Here is a 25,174-nt window from a genome sequence, read left to right as displayed (position 1 = left end):
ATTTTTGAGACATTTCCCTTTATTAGGAGAAAACTGAGAAGTGTTTTTTCCCTTCCAGCTCTGAATGGTGCTGTTTGAGATGGATTTTTAAAGTGGTGCCACTGAGCAGAAACTCCTGGAGATCCCAGGCTGGGCCCTGAGGTGTCTGAAGCCATGATTTCATCAAACCCTTGTTCAGGATTTGACCTGACAGAGCTCATAGGAGAAAATGATTTATGGTTGGGGTTGTTTTTTTCCAGTTTTCTGTATAATTCAGATGACCAGGTGTGGAGAGTGCTTTGGTTTTCATTATACTTCCTAATTTAGGGAAGCAAAGTGCTGGGCTGAGTCAGTAAACTGCAGGGGAGACATTTAAATAGGTTTCAGCTTTTAACGCATTTGAACACAGTAAAAATAGCTTGATAGCTTCAGAAAAGCAAGTTTCTGGAAACATATTTAGAGATATGTAAGAATTTAAGGTTTATAGCATGGAATTTACATGTTTTGGCATCTACTTGGTTTGCCAGGTCAGAGGGAAACTTTGCCTGAGAGTTTGCAGCAGGCAGCTCTCACTGTGTGTGTGTGTGTGTGTGTGTGTGTCCTGGCCAGCCTGAGGTTTGATCACACAAGTCAATTATGCCAGAAATTCCAAATTATGGGAAATTCAGGTAGTGAATTTCAAATAACACTGTGGGAATAGTTGGAGCTTCTCTCCTCCCTCTTGGCTTCCTCATCCTCTTGCTTAGAAATACTGAAAGACTTTGCTGTTGTTGATGTCTGGGCAGCAGCTGCTGCTTGTTACTGGCTTAAAAGCAAACATAAAAAGGATTAATCAGTTAAGAATTACTAAAAAGAAAGAAAATAAAGAAAAGAAGGGCACTGTCCCAAGCTGTGCCTGCATTCTTCATCTGAACTCTGATGAGGTTCTTGGGGCTGAGTTCTGGAGGGGCAGGAGGAGCCCTGGAATATCTGCAGTTATCTCCCACACCCAAAACATATCTCCCCACGTCAAAGCACCTGGGAATCATCCCTTGCAGGCTGTGCTGCTGCCTCAGAGCTTCCCCTCACTTGGTATTGGTGGAAAAGTGGTGTCTTGAGCCTTTGTGGTGCCTTAAATGGATCACAGGGCTGAGCTTGTCACTTACTGGTTACACTGGGAGGGTTTTGTACACAGCTCTGCCATGTGGAGGAGGCTTGGACCAAACAGGAAAAATCAGCACTTTCTATTTTGATTTTTAGGCCTGTAAATTCACTTTGTTTTCTCTGCTTCACATTACCTCATCCCCAAATGTTAAATACTGCTTGGCTTGGTTGGTGCCTTCCTTTGACACTTAAGCCCTGCTTGGAAGATGCCCCTTAAGGATGGATTTCCATGCCAACTTTGCCAAGAAATCTATGGATAAAATGCCCATTTGATTGCCTGTAACTGATATTTTAAGTTCATATTTAAGCAAACAGTTTTCTCTGAGTGTGATTTATGGTGATCCAACCACTCTTCTGCTCCCACCATGGTCTGTGAGGCAGCAGAGCAGCTCCTCCTCCTCATCCCCTTCCCTCTCTGAAGCCTTTTTGGACTTCAGTGATGTATCAGACACCTTGAATTTCCTCCCACCTTGGGTCTTTCCCAAGGTGCTTCCCATAACAGTGAGCAGAATAGGGGGAATGAGGCTGATCAGGGCAATATTGGGAATTTGGGAAGGACAAACTCAGTTCCAGTCCTTGAGAGTTTCCATTTCAGAGATGTAAAAAAAAAAGGGGGGAGAAAAATCCCCACCTTTATGAAAATATATGAGTTTTAAAAAGTCTGGATTACTCTTCCCTGCTGGGTTTCCACTGGCACAAGTGCTTGGGAAAAACAAAAAAAGCAATTTTCCCTTAACATCAAGACTCAGTCCATTGTCAGAGTCATGGCGGGACAGTGAACAAACTGGAAGTGAAACAGCAGCAGGAAAAAGGAATATTTTCTGTGCTGTCAGAAAGCAGGGAAAGGAGTAGAAGGATGGGCTTCTCCTGCTGTTGCAAAGCCAAGCACCTTGCCTGGAAAAAGGTTTACTTTGATTTGAAAACTGGTCCCTTCTTGGGTTCTTTGGGGTTTATTGTGTAAGAGCTGGGATTCTGTGTGGCAGCTTCTCCCAGAAAACACAGAGAGATGCAGGGTTGTTATTTATGTTGTATAGACTTTAAATAGCAGGTTGTTAACTGTGGCTTCAGGGAAGGTGCTCGCACTTGTAAGCTAACTTGGTAGGAAACTGTGAGCTGGGGAAAAATGGATGTTTGCTGCCTTCAATCCAAAATTATGTCGCTTCTGTGGTATTTTCAGTCCAAGCTGACAAACAGTGGTGAAGTAACTGAAATTTAAATGGAATTTACATGGCACTGAGCATCATTCTGTGGATGCAGCTCAGTTGGAAGTCCTTCATAAAAGGGTAATTCTTGGACTTGCTCAGTTCCAGCCTTCTCCAAGAGCTGGGAGCAGGGCCAGAGTCCTGTCCTGTCCATCCCACTGGCCAGTCTCTCTGCCCTTAGGAGCTGGCTCAGCCTGGCTTGGGAGCCAGGAGTGGCTCCAGGTTTCATCACTCCTGAATTGGGTTGGATTTGAGCTGCTTGACCTGAAGGTGAACTTATTCCTGAAATCTCTCCCAGGAGTCATTTATTTCTTCTCCTCTCCAAACAACCCAAAGCCTGAGCTGTAGCAAGAGCCACTGATGTAGAAAGTTCACGACTAAAAATAGCTTATGGTGTAGAGATAAATTGTTTCCTGATTAGCACTTCATTTAAAAAATTTGGTGCTATTAAATTTCCTTAAAATGGTGAGTGTACAGTATGTGAAGTATCCAAAAATGTGTTAGTGCCAGGGCCATCGTTAAGTGTGCTGAAGGTTGTTATCTGCTAACTGCTTGTGACATTTCAGATGCTGCAGGAATGGCAGCTCCACCTTCTCACCACTGTGAGCTTCCTGTCTGTCATTAATTGTGATCATCTATCAAATCCTCGGTGCTTTTTGCAGATCATGTAATAATCTTTTTCAACTGGGGGGTCACCGTGAGGATTCAGATGTTACAATCAGGCTGGTGATGAGTAAAAATATTTATCAAGGCAAGAGCTCAGAAGCATGGGCAGTTTTCCCAAAGCCTTGTGGGTGCCTTTGCAAATAAATGCTCGAGTGAGCCCTAAATTCTGAATTCCCTGCTTGGAGGTGGCTGAGGGTGGCCTGGTGAGGTTGTTGGGAGTTGTCTGTCACTAACTCTGCAGTAGGGTGCAGAACACTTTCCACACACCAGCTCCAGTTTTATGCACTTGCCACAGATCACAAATGCAAGTTTGGGACTTAGTTTTGTCATCCATCACCCCAGTCAATTTTCCATCTGGGTGACTCTGCTGTTGGCTCAGTGATATACAGTTGCAGCAATGGGAAGGAGAAGTTGGCAGTTTGCTCGTTTCAGAGGAAAAAAAGCCCAATTTCAAGTGCATCCGAGATTTCCCTTTCATCCCACTAGAGGGGGATCCCTCAAGGTCATTTTCTCTGCTTCCTCTGGACTGGGATTTGCCCTTTCCAGATTTAGAGAAATACAAACTTTCATTTAGTTAGTATGCTATATCCCTCGATAATGAGAGAAAAGGAGCAGGGCACAATAATGAAATAAATATTTGTTAAAATAACTTCATTAGTTAAATATGGAGAAAGATGAGTTTGCTGAGATTTTTCTCTTTAGGGAGAATAAAAGGGAAAAATGAGCTGTGTGAGGATCCTTTCTGGAGTGGGCAAACCCCTGATGCTGCTGAGGTGGATGAAGGGTGGGGATGTGTCACAGAGCTTCAGGCAGGTGACTGGAGCCTGCAGGCAGTGCCTGTTTCCCTCTGGATGATTTTCATGGCTCTGTGACCGTACAAAATCCCAAATCTGCCCTGTGCCCCCGATGCCATCCCGGTGTCCTGAGGGTCACAGGGAGCAGCACGAGCTGGTTGGGTGTTCAGGCCTTGGCAAGAGATGAGTAAAAAAAGGTGATGTCTGTGCTTTTCCCCCAGTGATTTTAAGGTATTAAAGCCATCGGGAGGGTTGAAGCTGATTTACCAAACGGGGGAGGAAAAAAAAATAAATTCACAAATGTGTTTGGAGTATTGAACTGCCGTTGACATCTAAAGTCCCAACCATGCTGTTTTCCTCCACACTCCAGCAATCAGGACATCCAGCAAACCCATAAAAAACCAAACTAATAGCATGAATATTCAGTGACCTAGAATACTAATTATTGTCATGAATATTAATGTGATCGGACTTGCTTTTTCCTCTTCTCTTTCTCTCTGGCTCGGGTTTGTTTTTTTTCTTTTTTTTTTTTTTTTCCCCCTCTATTTTTTTTTTTTAATTTTTTTTTTTTCCACTCAGCCGGCTCTAAAGATGGACCATAATGAGAGCATTTAAGAGAGAGAGCGCTCTCCGGCGTGACAGGGACCGGGGTAATAAGGAGAGCTTGATTAACGTGGTGCACTTGGGGGAGAGATGAGAAGATTCACGTGGGCCTGTTGTGGGGGAGGCAATGAGGCACCGGCGGCTGTGTTGCTGCTCCCTCAGATTAATGAGGCCTAAGAGTGCATTAGGAACAGTGACAAAGGTTTGATCTAATGGGCTCAGTCATTTTTCCTTTGAGTGACAGACGCACAGAAGTAATTGGCTGTGCAGAATGGCAGCTCATTGGCAGTACTTAAGGATACATTATCCCCGTTGTGTGGCCCGCAGAGGCTGTTTATCAAAACTGCTCACACTGCAGACATGCATTCACTTAGCTGCTGTTACAGTGGCAAGAGCTATTAAAAAGAGGGGGGAGGAAAAAAAAAAAAAAAAAAAAAAAGGGAAAAAGTCATCTCGCGTATGTATCTATTGTCTCTTTTGCGAAAATAAAGTTTCTTTGTTCTGTTTCCCGGAGAGGCGGTGAATGCCAGCAGTGGTCCCTCCCCAGCCCAGCCCAGCCCAGCCCAGGAGGCTCTGGCAGGGCCTGGGGAGGGCTGGAGCCCGTGGGAAGCTCCCAAAGTCAGATCCAGCCCACAGGTAGGACCTGCCACCCCCTCTCCAGTCCCATTATTGATCATTTCCACAGACAGCCGAAGGGACTGGGGAGCATTTTACATCCTTCGCCTCAGGGCCTGCACATGCTCTGCTGTACCTGCCTCAGAATGGTTTGGATCTCTGCTGTTATTTTTCACAAAGTTAAATCCATGGTTCCTGTCAGGATTCACAGCCAAATAAGAGCAACAAAAAGCAGGTTTTGCCGGCAAAGCACTCACTTCTGGGTCTTAAAGATGCAGTCCCTGAACAAGCAGGTAGCCTCAACCAGGATGTCAAGCATATCTTATTTATTACTGTTATTTGTTAAAACTACAGAAAAATAATAATAATCTGCCTGCCAGGGAAGGAAAGCAGGCTTTGATCCCAGCAGAATAAAGAGTGGGGGATCTCGAGCAGAAGCCCGCGGTGAAGATCTTGGGTTTAACTTTCTTTTAGAAGAGATGTCTCCTCTGATGACTTAATTTTCCTCCACACTTGCTGTGTTGCTTTGGCATGCTCTGAGAATAATAGCTTTCCTCGTTATACTCCCAGCACCACGTCCTTCACTGCCAGGATATTTCTTGGCACTGCCTTGTTTGTTCATTAGTACTGACCCCACTCAGTCTGTGTGCTGCTGATCGAGCCCAGTCCGGCAGGGATGGACATGGAAGGGCTTCCTCTAGGAATAGCTGCTTGTCCTTAGGGATTTTGTTGAGTAAATAAAAGCTTCTGGAAGAAAGAAGTCTTAAAACTAAGTTAAACTCACAAGCAAGTTTGCTGCTGCAGTGCTGAAAGTGATTGTCAGCGTGTTGGGGGAGAGTTGGCAGTGCTGGAACCAGCGTGGTTTGGAAAGATTTGTCACAGAGTCACAGTGGTTTGGGTTGGAAGGGACCTAAAGGATCATCTGTGTCCAACCCTGCCCCTCACTCCTTCTTATTTCATGTGTGAGGAGCCTCAGGTAATTTCGGGTGCCTAATGAAGCAGGGCAGGGACCTTGTGCTGCTTGCACACTTCCGTCGGGATGGAACAGAATCCATGGCAGTACTTGAGGGAATTCCACCCCCCTGAAGAACCTGGCTCTGAAATTTAGAGCTCTTCAGGTCCCACAGTCTCCTGAGAACACAGCCAGACACCTGGGCTGTATTCTGGGGCACCTGGGCCTCCCTTCCCAGCATGGGGCTCTCCTCAGTGGGAGAGGCAAGGAGGTGTTTGCTCAGATTTCAGTGCAGCACACAATCTCCAGAGTGGGCACAGGATGGAAAAGGTGGGTGCTGAGGCAGCAAACTAATGCAACCCAGGAGAGCATCCCCAAATATTCCTGGTAGGTGAGGGAGAGGCAGGAAGCACAGCTGGGATGGTCAGACACTTCCCAGGAAAGGTTTGCCCACTGGAAAGGTTTCTGCTTTACCTCTGGGAGTTCATTCTGGGTGTGCTGCAGAGCTGAGGGTGGGAAGGGAATCTGGGATGGTCAGACACTTCCCAGGAAAGGTTTCTGCTTTACCTCTGGGAGTTCATTCTGGGCGTGCTGCAGAGCTGAGGGTGGGAAGGGAATGCTTCCCATCTTCCTGCAGCCAGCAGTGGGGCTTCTCCCTTTCCACCCTGAAGAGACTCCAGGGAGCCGTGTGGGTTTGGAAGGGGCATCCACAGCCAATCTAACCTACTTGACAGTGCCTGGTGCTGAATTAGAGGGCATTTCAAGAATAGGCAGAATTCCTGCAACACAAATTGACCCGACATGATTTGAAACAATTAACCCTCTGATATCAAGAGTCAGGATTTCCTGACCCACAACTCTAATGTATTTTTCATTAGTTCTAACAGCTGGTGAGCGCAGCCCTCTGGCCTTAAGAGGTTTATTTCCTTCTCTTTCTCTTTTTTTTTTTCTGGAAGAGAAACTCGTCATGAGCTCGAGGAGCTTGGCACAAATGAAACATGGTGAAAGCAGAGCAGTAGGGCTGCAGTTTATGTGATTCAGTCTTTCTGTGCAGCCCCCTGCGAGTCTCACACGCTGCTGCCTCATGGAAAAATACAGTTCTGCTTCACAACTCCTGCTCTGGCTGCTCATCCCATCAATCCAGGAGTGTATTGGTTGCACTTGTGAATGTAACTTCTGGTAGCTGATTTGTTTGGAGGAAATGTGTCTGCAGCAGGGAATGGAAATCATTTGTGCCCAGCATCGTTTGTGTCACTTGTATCTTACTTCTCAGGGTCTGCTTGTGAATTGTATTCCTTCTGCATTTGGGATTAGTGGGTGGTGTAGTTGGTGAAGGCTTCAACTGATGTGTGTGTTCCACTAACCTGTGATGATTCACAGGATTATTAACTTAAAAACCATCAAATGTGGGATTGCAGACATGCTGTCCCTCATACTGTTCCATTACAGGAGCAAACAAGACCAAAACCACAAGTGCTTTATTTTTTGTTGGACAAGTCACTCCACATATGTAACCCAGCGTTTATATTAACCTTAATTGCATATTTTAATCCCATTTTTACAATAGACCTTTTGACTTTTACCTGTTAGACTCACACTGTTCACATCTTGTCAAGCCCCCTGATTGGGTGGATCCTGGTTATTTTAATTTCATTTCTAAGTCTTGCATTTCTGCTCTTGTTCTCCTTGTGCCCCCGTGTGTGTTTCCCTCAGCTTCTCCACTCTCCTTGCCTTCATTCCTCGTGCTCTTTGCAGCGTTTTACACTGAATAAATGGGCATTTAAATGGGATTTCATGTGAGCACGCTCGCTTTTCTTAGGGGCTGCTCTGCTGAGCAGTGGCCAAACCTGGAAATTACCTTGAATCTTAATTTGGATGGGTTTTGTGGGGCTTAATTGTTTGAACGTTTTGTAAGCGTGGCCGTAACGGGGTGTTTTATAACATCAGAAAAGATAGTTTTAATAAAGCTGTCTAGAGCTAGAAAGAGGAACTCTTTCTTTGATGCTCCTTTGGTAGATGAAAACATTTTTGTTCAATAGGAGACCAGCATCTTTTTTTTTGCTCATTTGAGACAAGTTCTGGCAACATACTGATATTCATTCAAATATAAATGCCATATTCCCTTTGAAATGCAAATTGTTTAAAGAAAAATAGCATATGGTAGAGGTAAGTACCTTTTCAAATCAGCTCCCACACTTTAGGGATGTGAGTACAGCTAAAATTATTCTTTGGAAAGAATCTGGAGCCTTTGACACATTGAAGCTTGAACTAATCAAGGCTTCCCAGTAAGCATATACACATATCCATATCAAGGAAACAGTGCTGAGAATACATGGATTAGCATAGTAATTTAACTGCCCCCTGCTAATCAACTTAAGCAACCAGCTGATGCATGCAGGATGCATTTGAAGAGGCCACTCTTTCACAGCTCCAGCTTGGGCCAGGTAGCAGAGCAGGAGCCTGGGCTCGGTGTGGAGATGGGAGTCTGTCCTTGGCTGGGGGGACAAGGGCTGCAGGATGTACAGGCTGACCCAACACACAGGCTTTGCTGGTCATGGATCAGGGAACCACAGAATGGTCTGGGCTGGAAGGAGCCTTAAACCTCATCTGGTCCAACGCCCTGCCCTGGGTAGGGACATCTGCAGCATTTCCACTGATGCTGCTGGCCTCCTCTTCTTCACTGTCTCCTGCTTGGCTGCTGAAAGGCTGAGCTGGTCTTAATTCTGTCAAGGATTTATCCCTGAGTAAAATTAAAGGAGTTTTGCCAGGTCTGGTTTGGGGTTTGCCCATGGTAAACGGGAAGAGCTGTGGGACTCTGTTGGAGAAGCTCTGGCCAGAGCAGCAGTCCTTGTTCTGGGGTGGCAGCTTTAGTGCCTGGTGTGGGGTTCATGCAGAGGGACTGAGAAGTGGGAAAATCAGAGCTGGATTGGGAAAAAAATGATTTTTAAATGAGCTTCTAAGTAACAAATTTGTGCTAGAGCTGAGCATATCAAGGAGGGGAACAGGAAAGGAATGGCACACTATTTTCTGTAGCCTGGCACTTCTGATGTCTACTCAGGGATGCTGGCTTGGTGATCTGATATGCCATGAAAATACACACCTTGCAGCACCTGGGCAAAGTGGGATTTAATCCTGAATAAATATTATCATAAAAGTTGCAGGATAAAGGATACCAGGCTGTGGCGGTAGGAAAGAGGGAGCTGGGCTGGGTTCATCAGAGTTCACTCAAGTGTCACACAAATACATTTGTTTTGTACTAGCAACCTTTGAGAGAGGTGCAGTGGAAGAAAAATTCTGCTTTGTTTGCCAGAACAAGTCACTTCTGAACAGGTTCATGTCTCAGTGTGGGGCTGGAGCTGCCTCAGGTGGCATTGAGGGGACAGGAGAGCTTTTGGTGCTGACATGATGGCACAGAAACCTTGACGGTCTCTTCTCAAGGTGTTGGTTTTGCATCATGGTCAGAAGGTGATGGGACCCTTGTGTTCAGAAGCTTGTGGACTAGGTAGGAGATGCCAGCACAAAAATATCACTGCTTGTGTTGTGTCTGTGCTGGCCTAAATCTTGAGCTGGTAGAACCCACTCTCAAACTCTTGTCACTCACTCACATCAGCCATTCCCTTTATTTTGGTGGATCATCAAAACAATTTATTAATATTCATCATCTTTCTGGATTGTGAAATGCAGAGGAAAAGGGGATTTCACAGCGAGCATCACAGAAGCTGATTTGGAAGGAGAGATTTCTTTTAAGGCAGCCAAAATGCAGCTTTGGTCAGCTCATGTTTTCATTTCCTGTTGTGGTTTTAAAATACTGAATTGCATTTTAGTCCTCTGTTCTGTAGTCTCATGCCTTGGGATGTCCCAACAAGGTTCCAAAACCCACCTTAGACTTTGCATAATGAAACAAAGGAGTTTTCCTGTCTATATTTCATTTCAAAGCAGGGATTGCCAGGCAGAAGTTCTGGAGGGCTGAATAAGTACATTGAAGACACAGATACTGTGATGGATCTGTGCTAAGGACTAAAGAGGAGATTTTGTCTTGGGAAAGGGGAGGAGAGAAAGGGACAATTATGCCAACTCTAATAAACACAAAGTAGTTCACTAAGCTCTGCTGTCTTCCCAAAGGCTGCTCTGGGAAAAGACATAATGATAGAACTGGGAGTCAGGAGATCTGGGTTTTATTTTCAAGTCTGCCACAATCTTCCTTTGTGGCCCTGGGTCATTTAACCTCTGAAAAATGGGGGAAATGATAGCAGATAATTAACAACCTCACAGGAGCATTGAAAATTAATTCATTAATTTTTCTGAACTCATCAGTAGAAGGTGCAATGGAAATGCAAAGTGTGAGGGTGCGTTATAACACTGTGTCTGTTCCCTTCCCTTCGCATGTGTTTTTTAAGAGTGTTCTTCAATCCAGAGAGGACCTGTGGGGCACCTTTAGAGAGCCTGTCACAAGGAATGAAACTGTAAATTCTTTGTGGCTTTATGATGTGCAAGGCCTGTGGCTAGGGATGGAGTAAAATGTGCTCAGAACCCAAACCGTGGTGCAGGTTTTGGCCCATAGCAAGTTGTGAGTAAGACTACCAGAAACCTGAGTTTCTGGAAATGTTTTAATTGTTTCTGCTCTAAAATGTATTCAAGCAGATCCCACTTGTCCTGTTTTATGGTGAGAAACCCGTCCCTGTCACTCCCCCTTGAACACAGCTCCCAGCATTTTAATGTCCTAGGCCTCAGTGATTGTGAAAGTACAGAAGTGTTTGCTGGGTAAAGGCTGTTCTTTGTGTGTCCCCTTTTGTGTCACATTCCAGGGACCATCCCCAGGAGTGATACTTGCAGTCAGTCCAGAGTTCTGCTTTGTGTCACAATGTTGTTTTAAGATTAAATGTCCAAGAATTTATTTTTTTCCCTCTTGGTCTCTCACTGCTGGCAGTCCTTTGCTCCCCATCAGTGTGTTCTTGGGGGCCATACCTGTGTCAGGTATTATTTAGAGCTGGATTGTTTTAAACTCTTGGAGTTGGCTCAGTTGTATAAACAGTGGCTTTTAGGAATAAACTGATGCAGCATTCACATTCTCTGAAAAAATCCCTTTGCCCAGGATTTTTCTCCTGGGAAGCTGAGGAGCCTCAGAGAAAAGGAAAACAATTCTTCTCTCATTTGCTTCTCCTGTGCTGTGCTCATGTGGAATGTGTTTGGAGATTGTTCACCCACAGGTGATTGTTCCATTGGGTTCTGCTGTGAGTTGTTTTGGCTCTTTGGCCAATCAGGGCCAAGCTGTGTTGGGACTCTGGAAAGAGTCACAAGCTTTCATTATTATCTTTTAGCATTCAGTATCCTTTCTGTATTCTTTAGTACAGTATAGCATTCTTTAATATAATATAGTATTATAAAGTAATAAATGAGCCTTCTGAGAATATGGAGTCAGATTCATCATTCCTGCCTTCATTGGGGCATTCCCAGCAAATACAATAAAATTGATTTTCTGTGCCCAGTCTAACAAGCAGAGAAGCTCCAGAGAGTGTGCCTGGTAGCAGAGTGGTGGAAGGCCATGTTTCCCAGAAGGTGAATGAACAGAATGAGGTGATACCATGAAAAACTTGGCTTTTTTGGTCTTCTTAGCTGGGTTGGAGCTGGTCTCAGGACCGTCAGCTCCGGCGCTTCAGGGAGGGTCATTGTGTGGGTGAAGTTACCCCTTCTTTCTGCTCATTAAGCACCCCCCATCCATCCTGACACAAAATCCCTCCTGTGCTCTCTATTGACACGATTTGTTTTCCCTTTGTGCCTAGGGAACGTGACTACTAGCACATCTGTGTCTCAGATGGCCAGTGGGATCAGTCTGGTGTCCTTCAACAGCCGCCCGGACGGTTTGCACCAGCGCTCCTACTCGGTCTCCAGTGCAGATCAGTGGAGTGAGGCCACAGTCATTGCCAACTCTGGCATTAGCAGTGGTAAGAAACCTGCAGCTCTGGGGGTTCACGTGCCTTGGGGTGAAAGGGGACTCTGGTGCTCTTGGTTTTTTCCAAAAGGGAAAAGAAAGGGAAACAAAATGGCGCCCCCCGTGTTGTGTTGTTGGGTGCTGAACTGGCAGAGTCTGAGGGGAAAATTGGAATTAGAAAAAGGGAATGGATTAACTTTGAATTTTTAATGTGACTGAGCAAGGGGGAATGGATTTAAACGGAAAGAGAGGAGGTTTAGCTTGGATATTAGGGAGCAATCCTTTCCTGAGAGGATGGTGGCACTAGCAATGGTAAAGAACCTGGAGCTTTGGGGGGATGAAGGGGGACTTTGGTGCTCTTGGTTTTTTCCAAAACGGAAAAAAAGGGGAATGAAATGGCACCCAGCGCGTTGTGGTGTTGGGTGCTGAACTTGCAGAGAGAAAAATTGGAATTAGAAAAAAGGGAATGGATTAACTTTAAACATTGACTTCTTTATGTGGGCAAGGGGAATGGCTTTAAACAGAAAGAGAGGAGGTTTAGCTCGGATATTAGGGAGCAATCCTTCCCTGAGAGGATGGTGACATTAGCAGTGGTAAGAAACCTGCAGCTCTGGGGGTTCACATGCCTTGGGGTGAAGGGGGACTCTGGTGCTCTTGGGTTTGTCCAAAAAGGAAAAAAAGGGGAGTGAAATGGTGCCCACCATGTTGGGGTGTTGTTGGGTGCTGAACTGGCAGAGTCTGAGGGGAAAATTGGAATTAGAAAAAGGGAATGGATTAACTTAAACATTGACTTTTTTGTGTGACAGGGCAAGGAGGAGTGTCTTTAAAGTGAAAGAGAGGAGGTTTAGCTTGGATATTAGGGAGCAATCCTTCCCTGAGAGGATGGTGGCATTAGCAGTGGTAAGGAACCTGCAGCTTTGTGGCGGTGAAGGGGGACTTTGGTGCTCTTGGTTTTTTTCAGAAGGGAAAAAAAAGGAAATTAAATGGTGCCTACCCTGTTGTGGTGTTGGGTGATGAGGGAAAAATTGGAATTAGAAAGAATGGGAATGGATTAACTTAAACATTTTTGTGTGACAGGGCAAGGGGGAATGGCTTTGAACTGAAAGAGAGGAGGTTTAGCTTGGATATTAGGGAGCAATCCTTCCCTGAGAGGATGGTGAGGCCCTGCAGAGGTTGCCCAGAGAAGCTGTGGCTGCCCTGGGAGTGTCCAAGGCCAGGCTGGATGGGACTTGGAGCAGCCTGAGAGAATTCTGCTGTACTTTTTTCAGCATTAAGGTGCAATAATGTAGTTGCAATAATGCTTAATTTTAATTTCAAGTACATAATCATAGGATCCCAGGATGGTCTGGGTTGGAAGGGACCTTCAAGCCCATCTTCTCCTGCCATGGGCAGGGACACCTTCCACCATCCCAGGCTGCTCCAAGCCCCATCCAGCCTGGCCCTGGACACTGCCAGGGATGGAGCAGCCACATAATTAATGTGTGTTGTTTGCTTGAAGATTCCTTGCCCTGTGTGATGGATATTAGCAGTAAATGACCCTCCAGATCCTCTCCTCAGTGTGTCCTTTCTCTGCTGTGCTCCTGCTCCACACTCTTAGTGTTTCCTCTGTGGAGCATTGAACAGCATGAAAAGGAGTAGGCACTATTCCTGGTGGTGTTTTGGCATTATTAGGTTGTAGCAATAATTGTTTTTAAAGGGTAGATGTGATGTTTGCTGCCAGACCAGGGTGAACAGGTCAGGAGAAAAGGGAGGAATACAGTTTCTGATGGCTGCCCCTAAAATGGGAGCAGTTAGGGGAATATGGGAACTATTTCACATGTCCCACATATATCTCTGTGTCTGTGAAAGGTCTGAACCTGAGTATAGCCCTGAGAGCATCTCTGGGCAGGTTTTTAGTGCCACCTTAGGAGAGCAGAGGGTTTAAAACCATGACCACCGTGTTTCAGAGTGACGTTAACTATCAAATTCACACTTAGCACAGCACAGACCTTTTCCTGGAGCTGCAAACATGGGGGACAGCACCTTCAGGAGAATTTGCATTAAAATGCTCCAGATGTTGCCTCAGAGTTTCCTGAGTGAGCCTTGCAGGAAGGCAGGGGTGTTGTGAGGCAGCACAGGGAAACAAATGCTCCAGCCCTGTTCTGCTCTGTGTCCCCCCAGCTCACCCACTCCTGGTGAAGCTTTTAGGGGAGGCAGCATTGTCCTGCGTGGATGCTGAGCTGGTTTCCATCTTTAAATCATACATTTTCTGCCTCCTTTTCCTGAACTGCTTGCTCATTTTAATCCACCTCCCTTCTGGAAGGTTAGACCAAAGTTTGGGCTTTTTGTGCCTTTTATCCTGTGGCTTTTCTAAGGCAAGATGAGGAATGTTGGGTGCTGGCTGTAGGGGGAAAGCAGGGGCTGTAGGCTGCAGTGCTGTGCCCCCTGACACACCTGCAGGCAGGTGAGCAGGTGCCACCCCCGTGCCACATGTCCCAAGTGAGGCTGCAGGGGAGAAAACCCTCCAAAATTCAGTGAACACCTACCCTGGAGTGGAAATAGAATAATAAAAATGAGAAATATCCCCTGAATTCCTGCCTTCCCCATCCCCTTGACTTCAGAATGCTGGGGTTGCTGGACTTGCCTTTTGCTCCTGCTGCTGATCCTGAGCTGGTTTGCAGTTCCTGGTGAAGGGAACCTGTTCTCCCACTGCAGCCCTGCACTCTCCCATATGTGCAGTACCTGTTCCTGGCTTGACATTCATGTGGGATTACTTCTGGCTCAGAAGAGATGACAGCCAGAATTACCTATGAAATACTTATTTTGAAATTGCAGGTGACTGCTGGGTGCTTGTGAAGAAGCCTACCTCAAATAATTTCTTGCAGAGGTTCTAATATTTAAAGTATTTTTTGAGGGGTTGTTTTTTTATAAATATGGAGGGAAAACTGGATTAAAAACGAGTTTTAGGCAGCAGACTCAGAAGCATTGCACTAAAACTCCTACAAAACCTCAAGAATAATTGATTGCTCTGAGTGTATCATCTTTGGGTAAGCTCAGAGATGTGGCCTTTATGTTGGCAAGTTGACGCATGAAAAACCCTTTTTAATTTCTGGGGTTTTTTTCTCCATTAAAAGATTTTTGAATTTTAGTCATAAAAAGCTAATACTGTGAAAGCAGCAGGTATGGCAAGAAGCTAAGCATCTTTTGGAATTCAAATGCCAATGTACTGGAGAATATGCCTGCTTATTGTCACGTGGTTTTATTGTAGACAAAATAACATATTGGGATTCAATTTTTCTCTGCACCTTTTTTTCACATTAAATTAATACTTTGTGTGGCTCCAGAGAACTTTTCAAAGTCTTCCAAACCAGACCTTTGGTTTCCTGGGGCTTCTGTCTTTCAAGCAGCTGTGAACATCTCCTAATTAGATAAATTACTTTGTAGTGGGCAGAGCCACAAAACAGGAGGTGCTGGTTAAATTAAAGGGGAAAAATAGAAAAATCCATTCTCTGAAATGGAATGCCCCACTGCTTTATGACTATTACTGTTGTAAGGTTTTACATTTAAGTACCTGAGGTTTAAAATTAAATGTCTAATATAATTTGGTGCTGGTAACATGAAGCCTGTGCCTGCCCTGGGAGAAAATCTCGACAGCTTAGTTTGGTGTTTCAAATTGCTGCGTGCTGGATAGTGAGCAGCTCGTGCTGCTGGCTCACTATTTAGCTCACTCCCACCTGCTGTTCAGCATCATTTCCAATGCAGGAACATATTTGCCTGAAAAACTCCCCAAATTTCAAAAGGCTGTTCCAGCAGCACATGAAAAATTAATTCTTTTTGCCTTTTTTCCTCTTTTTTATTTTTTTTTCCTTCCCCCTTCTCCTCCGTGCTCTTGTAAGTGCTTGACAGAAGTAATTTTAGCAGCAAGAGAGAATAAAAACTGGGGGCAGTAAATCCCTGTCCAGGAACCTCTTGTGTGGATTCTTTATGGAGCCAGAATTGATCTGTGTGTCAGATCCTGATGTAGTTTCAACTGTTTATCACCCTAATGGTGGTAGAGAGACCATGAACATCAACTTATAATCCCCCATGAAAGAAATTGGTGTTTGCAGTCAATGAAGGAGCAGCTCAGCTTTATTGATAGATTTGGAACAATTACTGCTGCTCCAGCTATTGGCCCAGAGGTTTTCCTGGATCCCACTGGAAGCCTGCAATGTTTTTTCCTCTGATAAATCTCCTCCTTGATGTTTTGTTGGTTTTTTTTTTTTTTTCTTTTATCACCCAGAATTATCTGCAGTTGCTCATTGCTGGGGCACAGGAGGGTTTCTGGTCTCAGGGGAGATATTTTTGACCCATTTGGGTGTTAAAGTTCTGCTCTGGATTGTTCATCCCACAATTCCTCCTCTGTAAGTCCAGCTGTTATTTGCATAAAATCACAACTTGGAAAATTGTGATTTTTACTTGGAAAAACCCTCAAATATCATCAAGTCCAACCCTTAACCCAGCACTGCCAAGCCCACCACTAATCCCTGTCCCTAAGTGCCAAATCCAAACATTCTTTGAACACTTCCAGGATGATGGAAGTGTTCCACCCTTTCCCTGGGCACCCTGTGCCAGTGAGGAAATCTTCCTGCCAGGAGGGAACTGCCCAGGGAACAGGGACAGGGGGAGAGGGAGCAGCTTCAGGCTGAACCAAGGGAAGCTCAGGTTGGACATCAGCAGGAATTTCCCCATGGAAAGGGTGCTCAGGGATTGGAGCTGCCCAGGGAGATTTGGATCCCCATCCCTGGAGGTGTCCAAGGGTCTCCTGGATGTGGCACTCAGAGCTCTGGGTTGGGGACAGTGACAGGTTGGACTCTGTGGTCTCGGAAGGCTTTTCTAATTCCATGATTTTAGTGGTGCTGATGTCCCTAAAGAGCTGGGTCTGTCTGCTCTCCAGTCTTCACAGTTTGTGCATCTCTGAGGAACCAGACAGACAGACAGACAGACAGACAGACCCCCCATTTGCCAGCAGAAGTTTTTGTGGTGCCTTGCAGAAGTGAGATTTGTGAGCCATCACTCTGAGAAGACCAAGGGATGTCATTTCCCACCTGGGGATGAAGCAGCAGCTTGGTTCATTCTCTTTTTCAGTATCCTGCTTTATCATTTGGCTTCCGTGCCCTGAGACCATCAGAGGCAAGGATTCAGCATCCAGCTCTCCTGACAGAGCCCTGCAAACAGCACTCTGCATGGGACAGGGATTTCTGCTCCCTGCACTTGTAAATTGTCATTTGAATTCCAGCATGATGTAAAATTCTGCAGTAAATCAAATATCTGTTTAAATATCATCCACTTAGGCTTTATCACTGTACAATTGCTTGTACGGGCCATTTGAGCTGGGCTGTAATTTATGGCAGTTGTAATACCTGGTGTCTTCTGAGTTCCTCACAGTTTGGTCTTAGGGTTTATTAATGTAAAATTGAGTTCTCACTGTGCCATGGGGTGTGAGAGGTCGCTGGAGTGTTGATATTAATGCAGACCTTGCAACTTGCCTTCCTTGTCTGATCCTAAGTGCTGGGAATGATTAAATGATGGAGCCTTCTGCTCTGCCTTGGGAGAGGAAATGGTTCAACCTGACATCAGAAAATACCATTTAGAGCTCTTGGAATTCCATAGGCAAGCCCTTGACCAGGATCAATTATACAATTTCAAATAGATTTGTAGAATTTTGGAATTGGTTTTGGTCGGTGTATGCAGATGGTTTGGGTCAGAAGAGCTTTTTCCTCCTTTTAAAATATGGAAATTGTGACTGAAAAGCAAATACAGATTTATTCTCTCCTTTTTTTTTTTTTTTTTTTTCTAGCTGCTTTAGAGCTACTCTGGGATTTTCTGTAGTTCTTACTACTTAATATAATAAAATTCACCATGCATAATATGTACACATAGTTTACATTATTTTACACAAGACAGGAAAGGGAACATTCTTCTCTTTTTCGTACCTTTTTGTGATCCACAAATTGCTTTTGGCAAAATATTTCCAGAGGGAAACTATTGCAGTTGAGCAGGGCAAACTCTGCTAGTAGCACCTTATTATTTCCTTTGTTTTCTCAGCATACCTTGAGGAAACTTGGCTTATAAAGCACTATTTTCTAACAATCTCTGCAAAGCCATCCCCTTTCAGCATGAGGTTGTGTGCTGAGAAACTTCCAGTATTTAAATTTACCTGGCATTCTTGACAAGCTCTCACCTGAAATAGCCCAGTCAGCCAGAAATATGAAAAAAACTCTGTGTAGCAGAGGAAACTGGTAATTTTTTGGATTTGCTGATCCTGCAGGACTTGAGGTTTCAAACTGGTTTTAATTCAGGCAGGGGACGATGGGGTTTTGCAACCTGTGGTTCCCCAAATAAGGCAATGCCTGGAGGGCAGTGCTGATAGATAAATGCTCTGGAAAGGAGTTTGGAGCCTTAACCCAGCTGGTGCTGCCTGCCTGAGGTTTTGGGAATGTGTTATCCTCTGGAAGCAGCAGCACCCAGTGCTCACCCCTCCTGTTCTGCAGCCGTGGGGAATCTCAGCTCAGCGGGAACCTTGGGGCCACCATCCCTGGAAGTGCTGAAAACTCTGTGGCACTTAGGAACCTGTGCTGGGTCAGGGGCTGGACCCAAGGGTCTCAGAGGGCTTTTCCAGCCTAAACATGCTGTGGGGCTGTGCCTCTCTCAGAGGGCTTTTCCACCATAATCATGCTGTGGGGCTGTGCCTCTCTCAGAGGGCTTTTCCACCATAATCATGCTGTGGGGCTGTGCCTCTCTCCTGCCCACCCAGGCCATGGTGGCAGCTCGGTGACACCAAACTGGAGGTGAGCTGGTGCCATCTGGGCCTGGTGTCCAGCATGGAGGTGACATCAAAGAATGAAAGGTGTGAAAGCAGCTCTTCACTTTGTGTCTCTGGTGGCACCAAGAGCCCTCTGAGGTTTGAACTCTGCCATGGTGTTGGTTTAGGGAGGACTTTGGGCATTTCTGCACAGCTTGGCTGAGTTTCAGCTGCTCCTCTGTTTATCCGGTGCTGCTGCTTAAATCCTTTTTGCAATTCTCCATCTGTTTTTCTTGTTGAAGATCTTCTTCTTTCTGCTCTACCCCTGATTAAAACACAAAGAGTTGTTGCATTCAGCAATTACATCCTGCTCTTGATTCCAAGACACATGAGTTTGCATCCTCAGGTAATTTGGCATTGGCAACCTGATGCTGATCTTAATGTTGCTCACAGCCTGGGGTGCCAAATGTCTGTCAGTAAATTGTTCATGGGACTAAATTAACTTCTTGACTGAGCTATAAAGCTCTGGGTTTTCCCAGCATTTACTCATGGATGTTTAAATACAGACTTTGGATTTACACTGAGGTAAAAATGCAAGTAGCATGTTCTTTATAACAGGGGGGAAAGGTGATTTGTTCCTGGTTACTGATGTTGATTAATCTGGTTTGATTATCTGGCAATGTTCAGTAGATCAGTGCTTTTTCTGCCTGTTGTCACACCTTCTCTGTTATCCCCACTCAGGAGAAAAAAAGAGGGAAAAGCCGTCAAGCCAGAGCACTTTACTTTTATTCCTGGGGGTTAGGCTTTAACCTGACAGAATAGTGAGGAGAGTGAATGTTGTCTTCATCAGCTCTTCAAGCTCCTGTCCAAGAAACACTTCCCAAAGTCAGGGCTTCTCCAGGAAGGCAGCTGGATACCCACCATGGATCTGTGTAGCTCAGACATTTGACAGACACAGCCCTTAAAGTCTGCAAAATGCATTCTCTTCTCTGGTTTTGTATTAGAACCAATGTTTTGAATCATTACATAAAAATTTGAATCATACATAAAAATTACATTTTAATTTAAGGTATAATATTGGAGATGACCACAGCTCTGGACAAGGGAATTCTTCATCAGGGAGGCTGTCCTGTAATCTCATTTGTATTTAGAAGAGTGTAAGTTTTAAAGGTTTTTATTTTGCATGTTTGCAGTTTAAGGCTGCTTTAATCTGAAATGTTTGCAGTAATTGCAGGGAATTAAATACATGAGCTGGATTCACACAATATCCTGCAGGAGGTTGTGGACTTGGAAAATGAAATCACGTTTGCAGAGAACATTATAAATCGAGAGACACACTCTGAAGTAAACATAGAGGAAAGACATAATACTGCAAGAGCAGAATGTAACATTTTATAAACTCTTTGATTCAAGTAGTGTGCCTTAACAAATTTCATAAGCCCACTGAATTCTGTATTTAAGGACTTTATAAGGAAGACTATAGGAGGGAAATAAATAAGCTTCCCAAATCAGCAAGCTTTTATTTTCCCTTAATCTTTTTATCTTAGTGTAAATAAGCTCAGTTTATTTAATAATGTAAATTCTAAATTTATTTTAAGTGCTGTAAAGGTTTAAACACGAAGCTGAGAAAGCAAAATGTTCACGTCCCATGGGAGCAATTCCTGATTTCAGGATTTCTTCTTTGCACATCCACATTTCACAAGTTCCAGCAGATGCTTCTAAGAGTCCCATCCTTGTTTAATGTTTAATGTTACATTCTTGTTCAGTGTGCAGCCAGGAGTGCAGTGCTTTGTTTTGAGGGGTCTGGAGGAAGAGTGTGCAAGAAACACACTCAGTGCTTTCATCCCTTGTTGGGCCTTAATGAAGTTTCTGTTCCAATTAAGAGCAGAGCAGTTGCCTCCTCAAGCGTGGCTGCTGCCAGGCTGGGTTTCTGCCCAGCCCACATCGGAGCAGTGGGTTTTGAGGGATGTTGTGCATTCCTTACCCATGGAACCCAACACTTCAAAGCTTGGGTTTTTTAGGGATGTTGTGTATTCCTTACCCATGGAACCCAACACTTCAAAGCTTGGGTTTTTTAGGGATGTTGTGTATTCCTTACCCATGGAACCCAACACTTCAAAGCCACCTCAGAGCGCTTGCGGCTCGGGGAGTGAAAGAAGCCTCTGTGCAGGGCCCTGGCCACAACCTGGGGATTGTTGGGGGCCAGCTGGAGCTCAGAGCTTGCCTTCCTGCAGGTGGGAGAGCTTCCCCTCCCTTTCAAGTGCCCTGGCCCTTCATTTGTCACAGTTGATCTCATCCCTTCATGCAGCTGGGCTGTGAGCAGTATCCAGTGCACCGGGGGCTCCTCTGAGGAAGGGCCCCCACTTGTTTGTCCCAGAGGTAGAAAATGGCCTTGATTAAAATTGGAAATTAAAAAAAAAAAGTTTGTGGGTGGTAGTTAGGCCACCTGACACCTCTGAAAGACAGAGCTTTGTGTTTTAAGAGCTTTGCTTTTCAGCACTGGGTGTCTGCGATAGGAAAATGTTTGATTTTGCCTTTGATTAAGAGCAGGTTTGGTGTTGCTGCCATTATGTCTCTTCCTTTCTGACAGTGCTGCTCATGGCATACATTACCAGGAAAGCCTTAGCTTTTTCCTGCCTAGCATGATGCAATTAACAGCCAATTTGCTATACAGCAATTATTCAGCTTTAATTGGAAAATGTTAATAGTGAAAGTCCCTTGATTTTTTTTTTCCCTTCCAAAACACTGATATTAGGGCTTGTCACTGAAGTCTCGTGGACTGACAGTGGAGAGTTTCCTAACCTCTTCTCAATTACCACAGAGTGGGTTTGAAGCTTGAAGTTATCCACAGGTTATACAGACGGAAGGTTAAAGTACAGGAGTAGAGACGAGACATCTTTCTGGCTCTGAGCATCCTTTGAAGAGAGTCAGTTCTTCCTCTCTGTCTTACTTTGCCTATCTTGAAACACAAGGTAAATATTTTAGTAGGAAGTGATTCAGTAAGCCATGGATTCATTATTTTCCAAGTGCCTGCTGACCTGCAGGCTCTATTTCAAAGCAAAATGTTGTTAAATGAGGATTTTTTTTTTTATGCAACGAGAAGACAGCGCTGATGGTTAGATCAGGGTGGAGCTCTGCCCCCCTCTGTGTAATTAAGGTGAATTTAAATGCATCTCATTTTGATCTAAAATAGAATTTGTATGTATCTGACCATGATGGAGCTTGTTCACCCAAAATGTGTTATTTTAGTGTGCTCCAAGAGTCTTTTTGTTCCCCATCACCATTCCTGGGGATGGTCCTGGTGGATTTGCCACATCCAGGGTGCTGCAGCTGGCAGCTGTTCCTGAGGTGCCTGATCATCTACCTGGCTTCAGAAAGGGGAGAGAGAAACCAGTTACAGCATGAATAATAGAATCACAGAAATGTGAATAATTGAATCACATAACAAAACGGTTTGGGTTGTTAGGGCCCTAAAGACCCTCCTGAACAACTTCCCACTAGGACCAGGCTGCTCCAAGCCCCATCCAGACTGGCCCAGACAGACCAAGACATGACCTGGAATTGAACCAGGAGCTTCTGCCCTGAGGTGTGTCTTCAAAAGCACCACCCATCTCCTTTCTCCCTCGTGGGGAGGGAGCAAATTCCCTGAAATGAGCAAGGTACCTGCAGTGAATCCCCAGAATTTGTGCCCTCTGTGCTGTTTTCCCTCTCTGTTCCACATCCCAGCTGATGGCCGGGGGAAGCAGTGACACCCACAGCCTTGGCAGCAATTCAGGGTGACACCACACAGGGCTCACAGCGCTGCTGCTGCCCAGTGAAAACCTCCTGCCACAAGAATTAGGGATGCTCCCTGTACATCTCAGCTGCAGGTCTGTTCAGCAGGAGCCACCAAGTTACTTTGCCTAGGGTGTGGTGGCATCCTGCAGCATCCCAGGCTGGCTTCTCTTTCCTGCTTTGTTGTCCTTATGTGTTCAAACAACTTGTCAGGCTTGATCTTTCCACAGGGCATCCAGAGCAGGGATGTGTCTGTGTAATGGGGGATGAGATAAATTAACAATCCCTGCTCGCTCAGGAGCAGTTTGTATCATCCTGCCCCTGACCCAAACCTGCTGCAGGCAAGATGTGTGGAGGAAGATTAGGATCTCATCCCCAGTTCACGTTCTCAGGTTGCAGGTCCTCTAAAACACAGTCTTTGCTTTGCTTGTCACCATCCTGGCAGCACAGGAGAGAATTGTGTAGGAACAGCTGTGTGCTCTCCTTGTGGGAGCTGGTGAATTCCTCCTGGAAACGAGGAGCTGCCTTTGAAAGGGAGCTTCTTTTCTTCCTAGCCATCCTTCAAGTTCCAGGGAGCAGGATGCTGTTTTGCCAGCGCTCTAATGTGTTGCTCCTTAGGAGGGAAAATGTACTTTTGTGGGGTTTTTTTAAGCTCTATTGTTGCATTTTCTGCTCTCGTGCTTCCTTTATGATGGCCCAACATTGTGCATTGCTAGGGAATGAGCTGGAGGTGATGTGTCTTCCCTTTAGATAAGGGAGATGGTAATGAGGGTCTTTCCAAAATTACTGAAGCTTTCCAGTATCTGTGCCTGAGCATCCTGAGGCTGATTGTCTCTCCCAAGGCTGTGGATTATGTCCCTCCCTTGTCACAGAGCAGAAGGGTTGCTCATGCCTTGGGGTCTGGAGGTGCAAGAGCCAGAGCCTCCAAAAGCAGGCAGAGCCCTCTCCTGCTGCCTGGAAGGAACTTTTGTTTTCCTTGTTCAATTGAGGTTGCTCTTAGAGGAAAGGAGTGGTTCAGTGGGGCTGCCTGAGGATGACAGGACAGCTTTGAGATTTGCAAGCTCTGGGCACAAGGCTGCAAAAATGGGAGATGCCGTGGAAAGGGAAGGCTCCCAAGGCTCCTTGATGTCCATCCAGAGCCTCCTTGAATTTCCTTCAGTGCAGCAGGTTAATTTAAGCCCTCCATAGCTTGAGTGCCTGAGCTGGGCTCGGCTCAGCAATGACCAGATGCACCTAATTCCTCCAAAGGTGTGAGCTCTCTGTACCTGACAAATATTTGCCTTTTCTTTTTCATCCTGGATGCTGCAGTCTCATGCCCACCCCTTCTCCCCCACTCCCAAGTGTTTATTACATCCAGGGACTTGTGCCAAGCTGCAGTTCTGACAGGATTTTAATGTCAGTCCTGTACATCTGCACTGTGAGATTGCTGCATCCCTTCACTTCGGTCTGAGGCAGAGGAGGAAGATAAAGAACTTGATAGAACATTTATGGTAATAGCTGTAAAGGGAAGCTGGAGAGCAGAGGATTTCACAGCCAGAAAAATCTCAGCTCAGGGAAATGGGTCTGAAATACAAACTACAGATAGTTATAGTCTCTGTTTAAATAAAAGGATTGCTTTTCTCACCTTTATTTAAAACACATGTGTGGAAGATGAAAGTGTCCAGCTATTTTTTTATTATTCAGTCCACCAGCTACCGACATCTTTGCCTTATTTCATTTCAGCACTAATGGCACAGTGAAAGTTCTGAAACACCCTCTTTGGATTCAGCCTTCCTTGGGTCTCAGCAAAGATTCCTGCTGCAGGCAGAGCTGTTGCTGTTGTTTTCGTCATCAGCCCTTTCTCTCTGCTCCTGAACCCGGTGCTATTAATTGTGTTGCTGCTTCTGCTCTTTAATTGATCCCATTCACCGCTCCCGCTTTTGTAACGTCTGACTTCTTGTCACTTGGGCAAATCAAAAACCCAAATTAATCAATCTCCAGCCACTTGAGAATAAGGCCGTGTTGGGGAGCTGGGCTTGACAAAAAAGTCTAATTTCACTTTGAAAGCCTGTTGGAAAATTTTAACAAGAAGATGCAAGAAAAATGTAAACCAGATCAAGCTCGACTTTGGTCTGCGGAGAATAGCGTCACCTGTTGAGTTTGTTTCAAGTTTTTGTAAATAGGTGATTTGACAAAAATATGAAATAAATCAAAAGGTACGGGGATAGAAGGGGTCAGAATATGCTTGGTTCCTCTGCAGATGGTTACACAGGAGAGAGGGTTGTGTGTGTGACACAGAGAATAGCAGCCGTGGGCCAACGCCGAAGCTCCCAGCCTTTGTGCTGTGCTATTCCCGTCCCTCACACCTTGCCTCTTCTCCTGCTTTTCCCACCCCCAGCCCCTTTACCCTGGCCTGGGGTGCTCATCCTGGCTGACTGGCCCTCATTTCCTTGGCCTCCTTGGTTCCTGTGCTGGCAGCTCCTGCACCTCTGCTGCAGGTGCTGAAGGAGTCGCATCTCGGACGGGTTTGGTGAGGGGGCTTGGGAATTCGGGATGCAAGGAAGTTGTTTTTCTGTTCTAGGGCACCAGGAAGCACAGTCTGGGTTTGGATTGAGTTTCAGACAGCTCAGAATTGGGAGTGTTCATCTGGAGAAGAGAAGGCTCCAGGGAGAGCTCAGAGCCCCTCGCAGAGCCTAAAGGGGCTCCAGGAGAGCTGCAGAGGGACTGGGGACAGGGGATGGAGGGACAGGACACAGGGAATGGCTCCCAGTGCCA

At 45.4% G+C, this 25,174-nt stretch overlaps 1 protein-coding gene across 11 annotated transcripts in view; it reads left to right on the top strand.

The window, feature by feature from the left end:
* The window catches only part of AGAP1 (ArfGAP with GTPase domain, ankyrin repeat and PH domain 1), a 335,199-nt gene that overhangs the window by 215,658 nt on the left and 94,367 nt on the right, over positions 1-25,174 (top strand). For 7 of the 11 annotated variants that reach the window (XM_058028440.1, XM_058028438.1, XM_058028441.1 and 4 more), the window contains one exon: positions 11,735-11,896. The exons of the other annotated variants lie outside the window; for them this stretch is intronic. In XM_058028440.1, the coding sequence (XP_057884423.1) occupies positions 11,735-11,896 (162 nt within the window). The remainder of the gene's footprint in view (positions 1-11,734; positions 11,897-25,174) is intronic. 11 annotated transcript variants of the gene reach the window in all.

This window comes from Melospiza georgiana, chromosome 7 (assembly GCF_028018845.1).
Source record: "Melospiza georgiana isolate bMelGeo1 chromosome 7, bMelGeo1.pri, whole genome shotgun sequence".
Lineage (NCBI taxonomy): Eukaryota > Metazoa > Chordata > Aves > Passeriformes > Passerellidae > Melospiza > Melospiza georgiana.
This window is presented reverse-complemented; position numbering and strand designations above follow the sequence as displayed.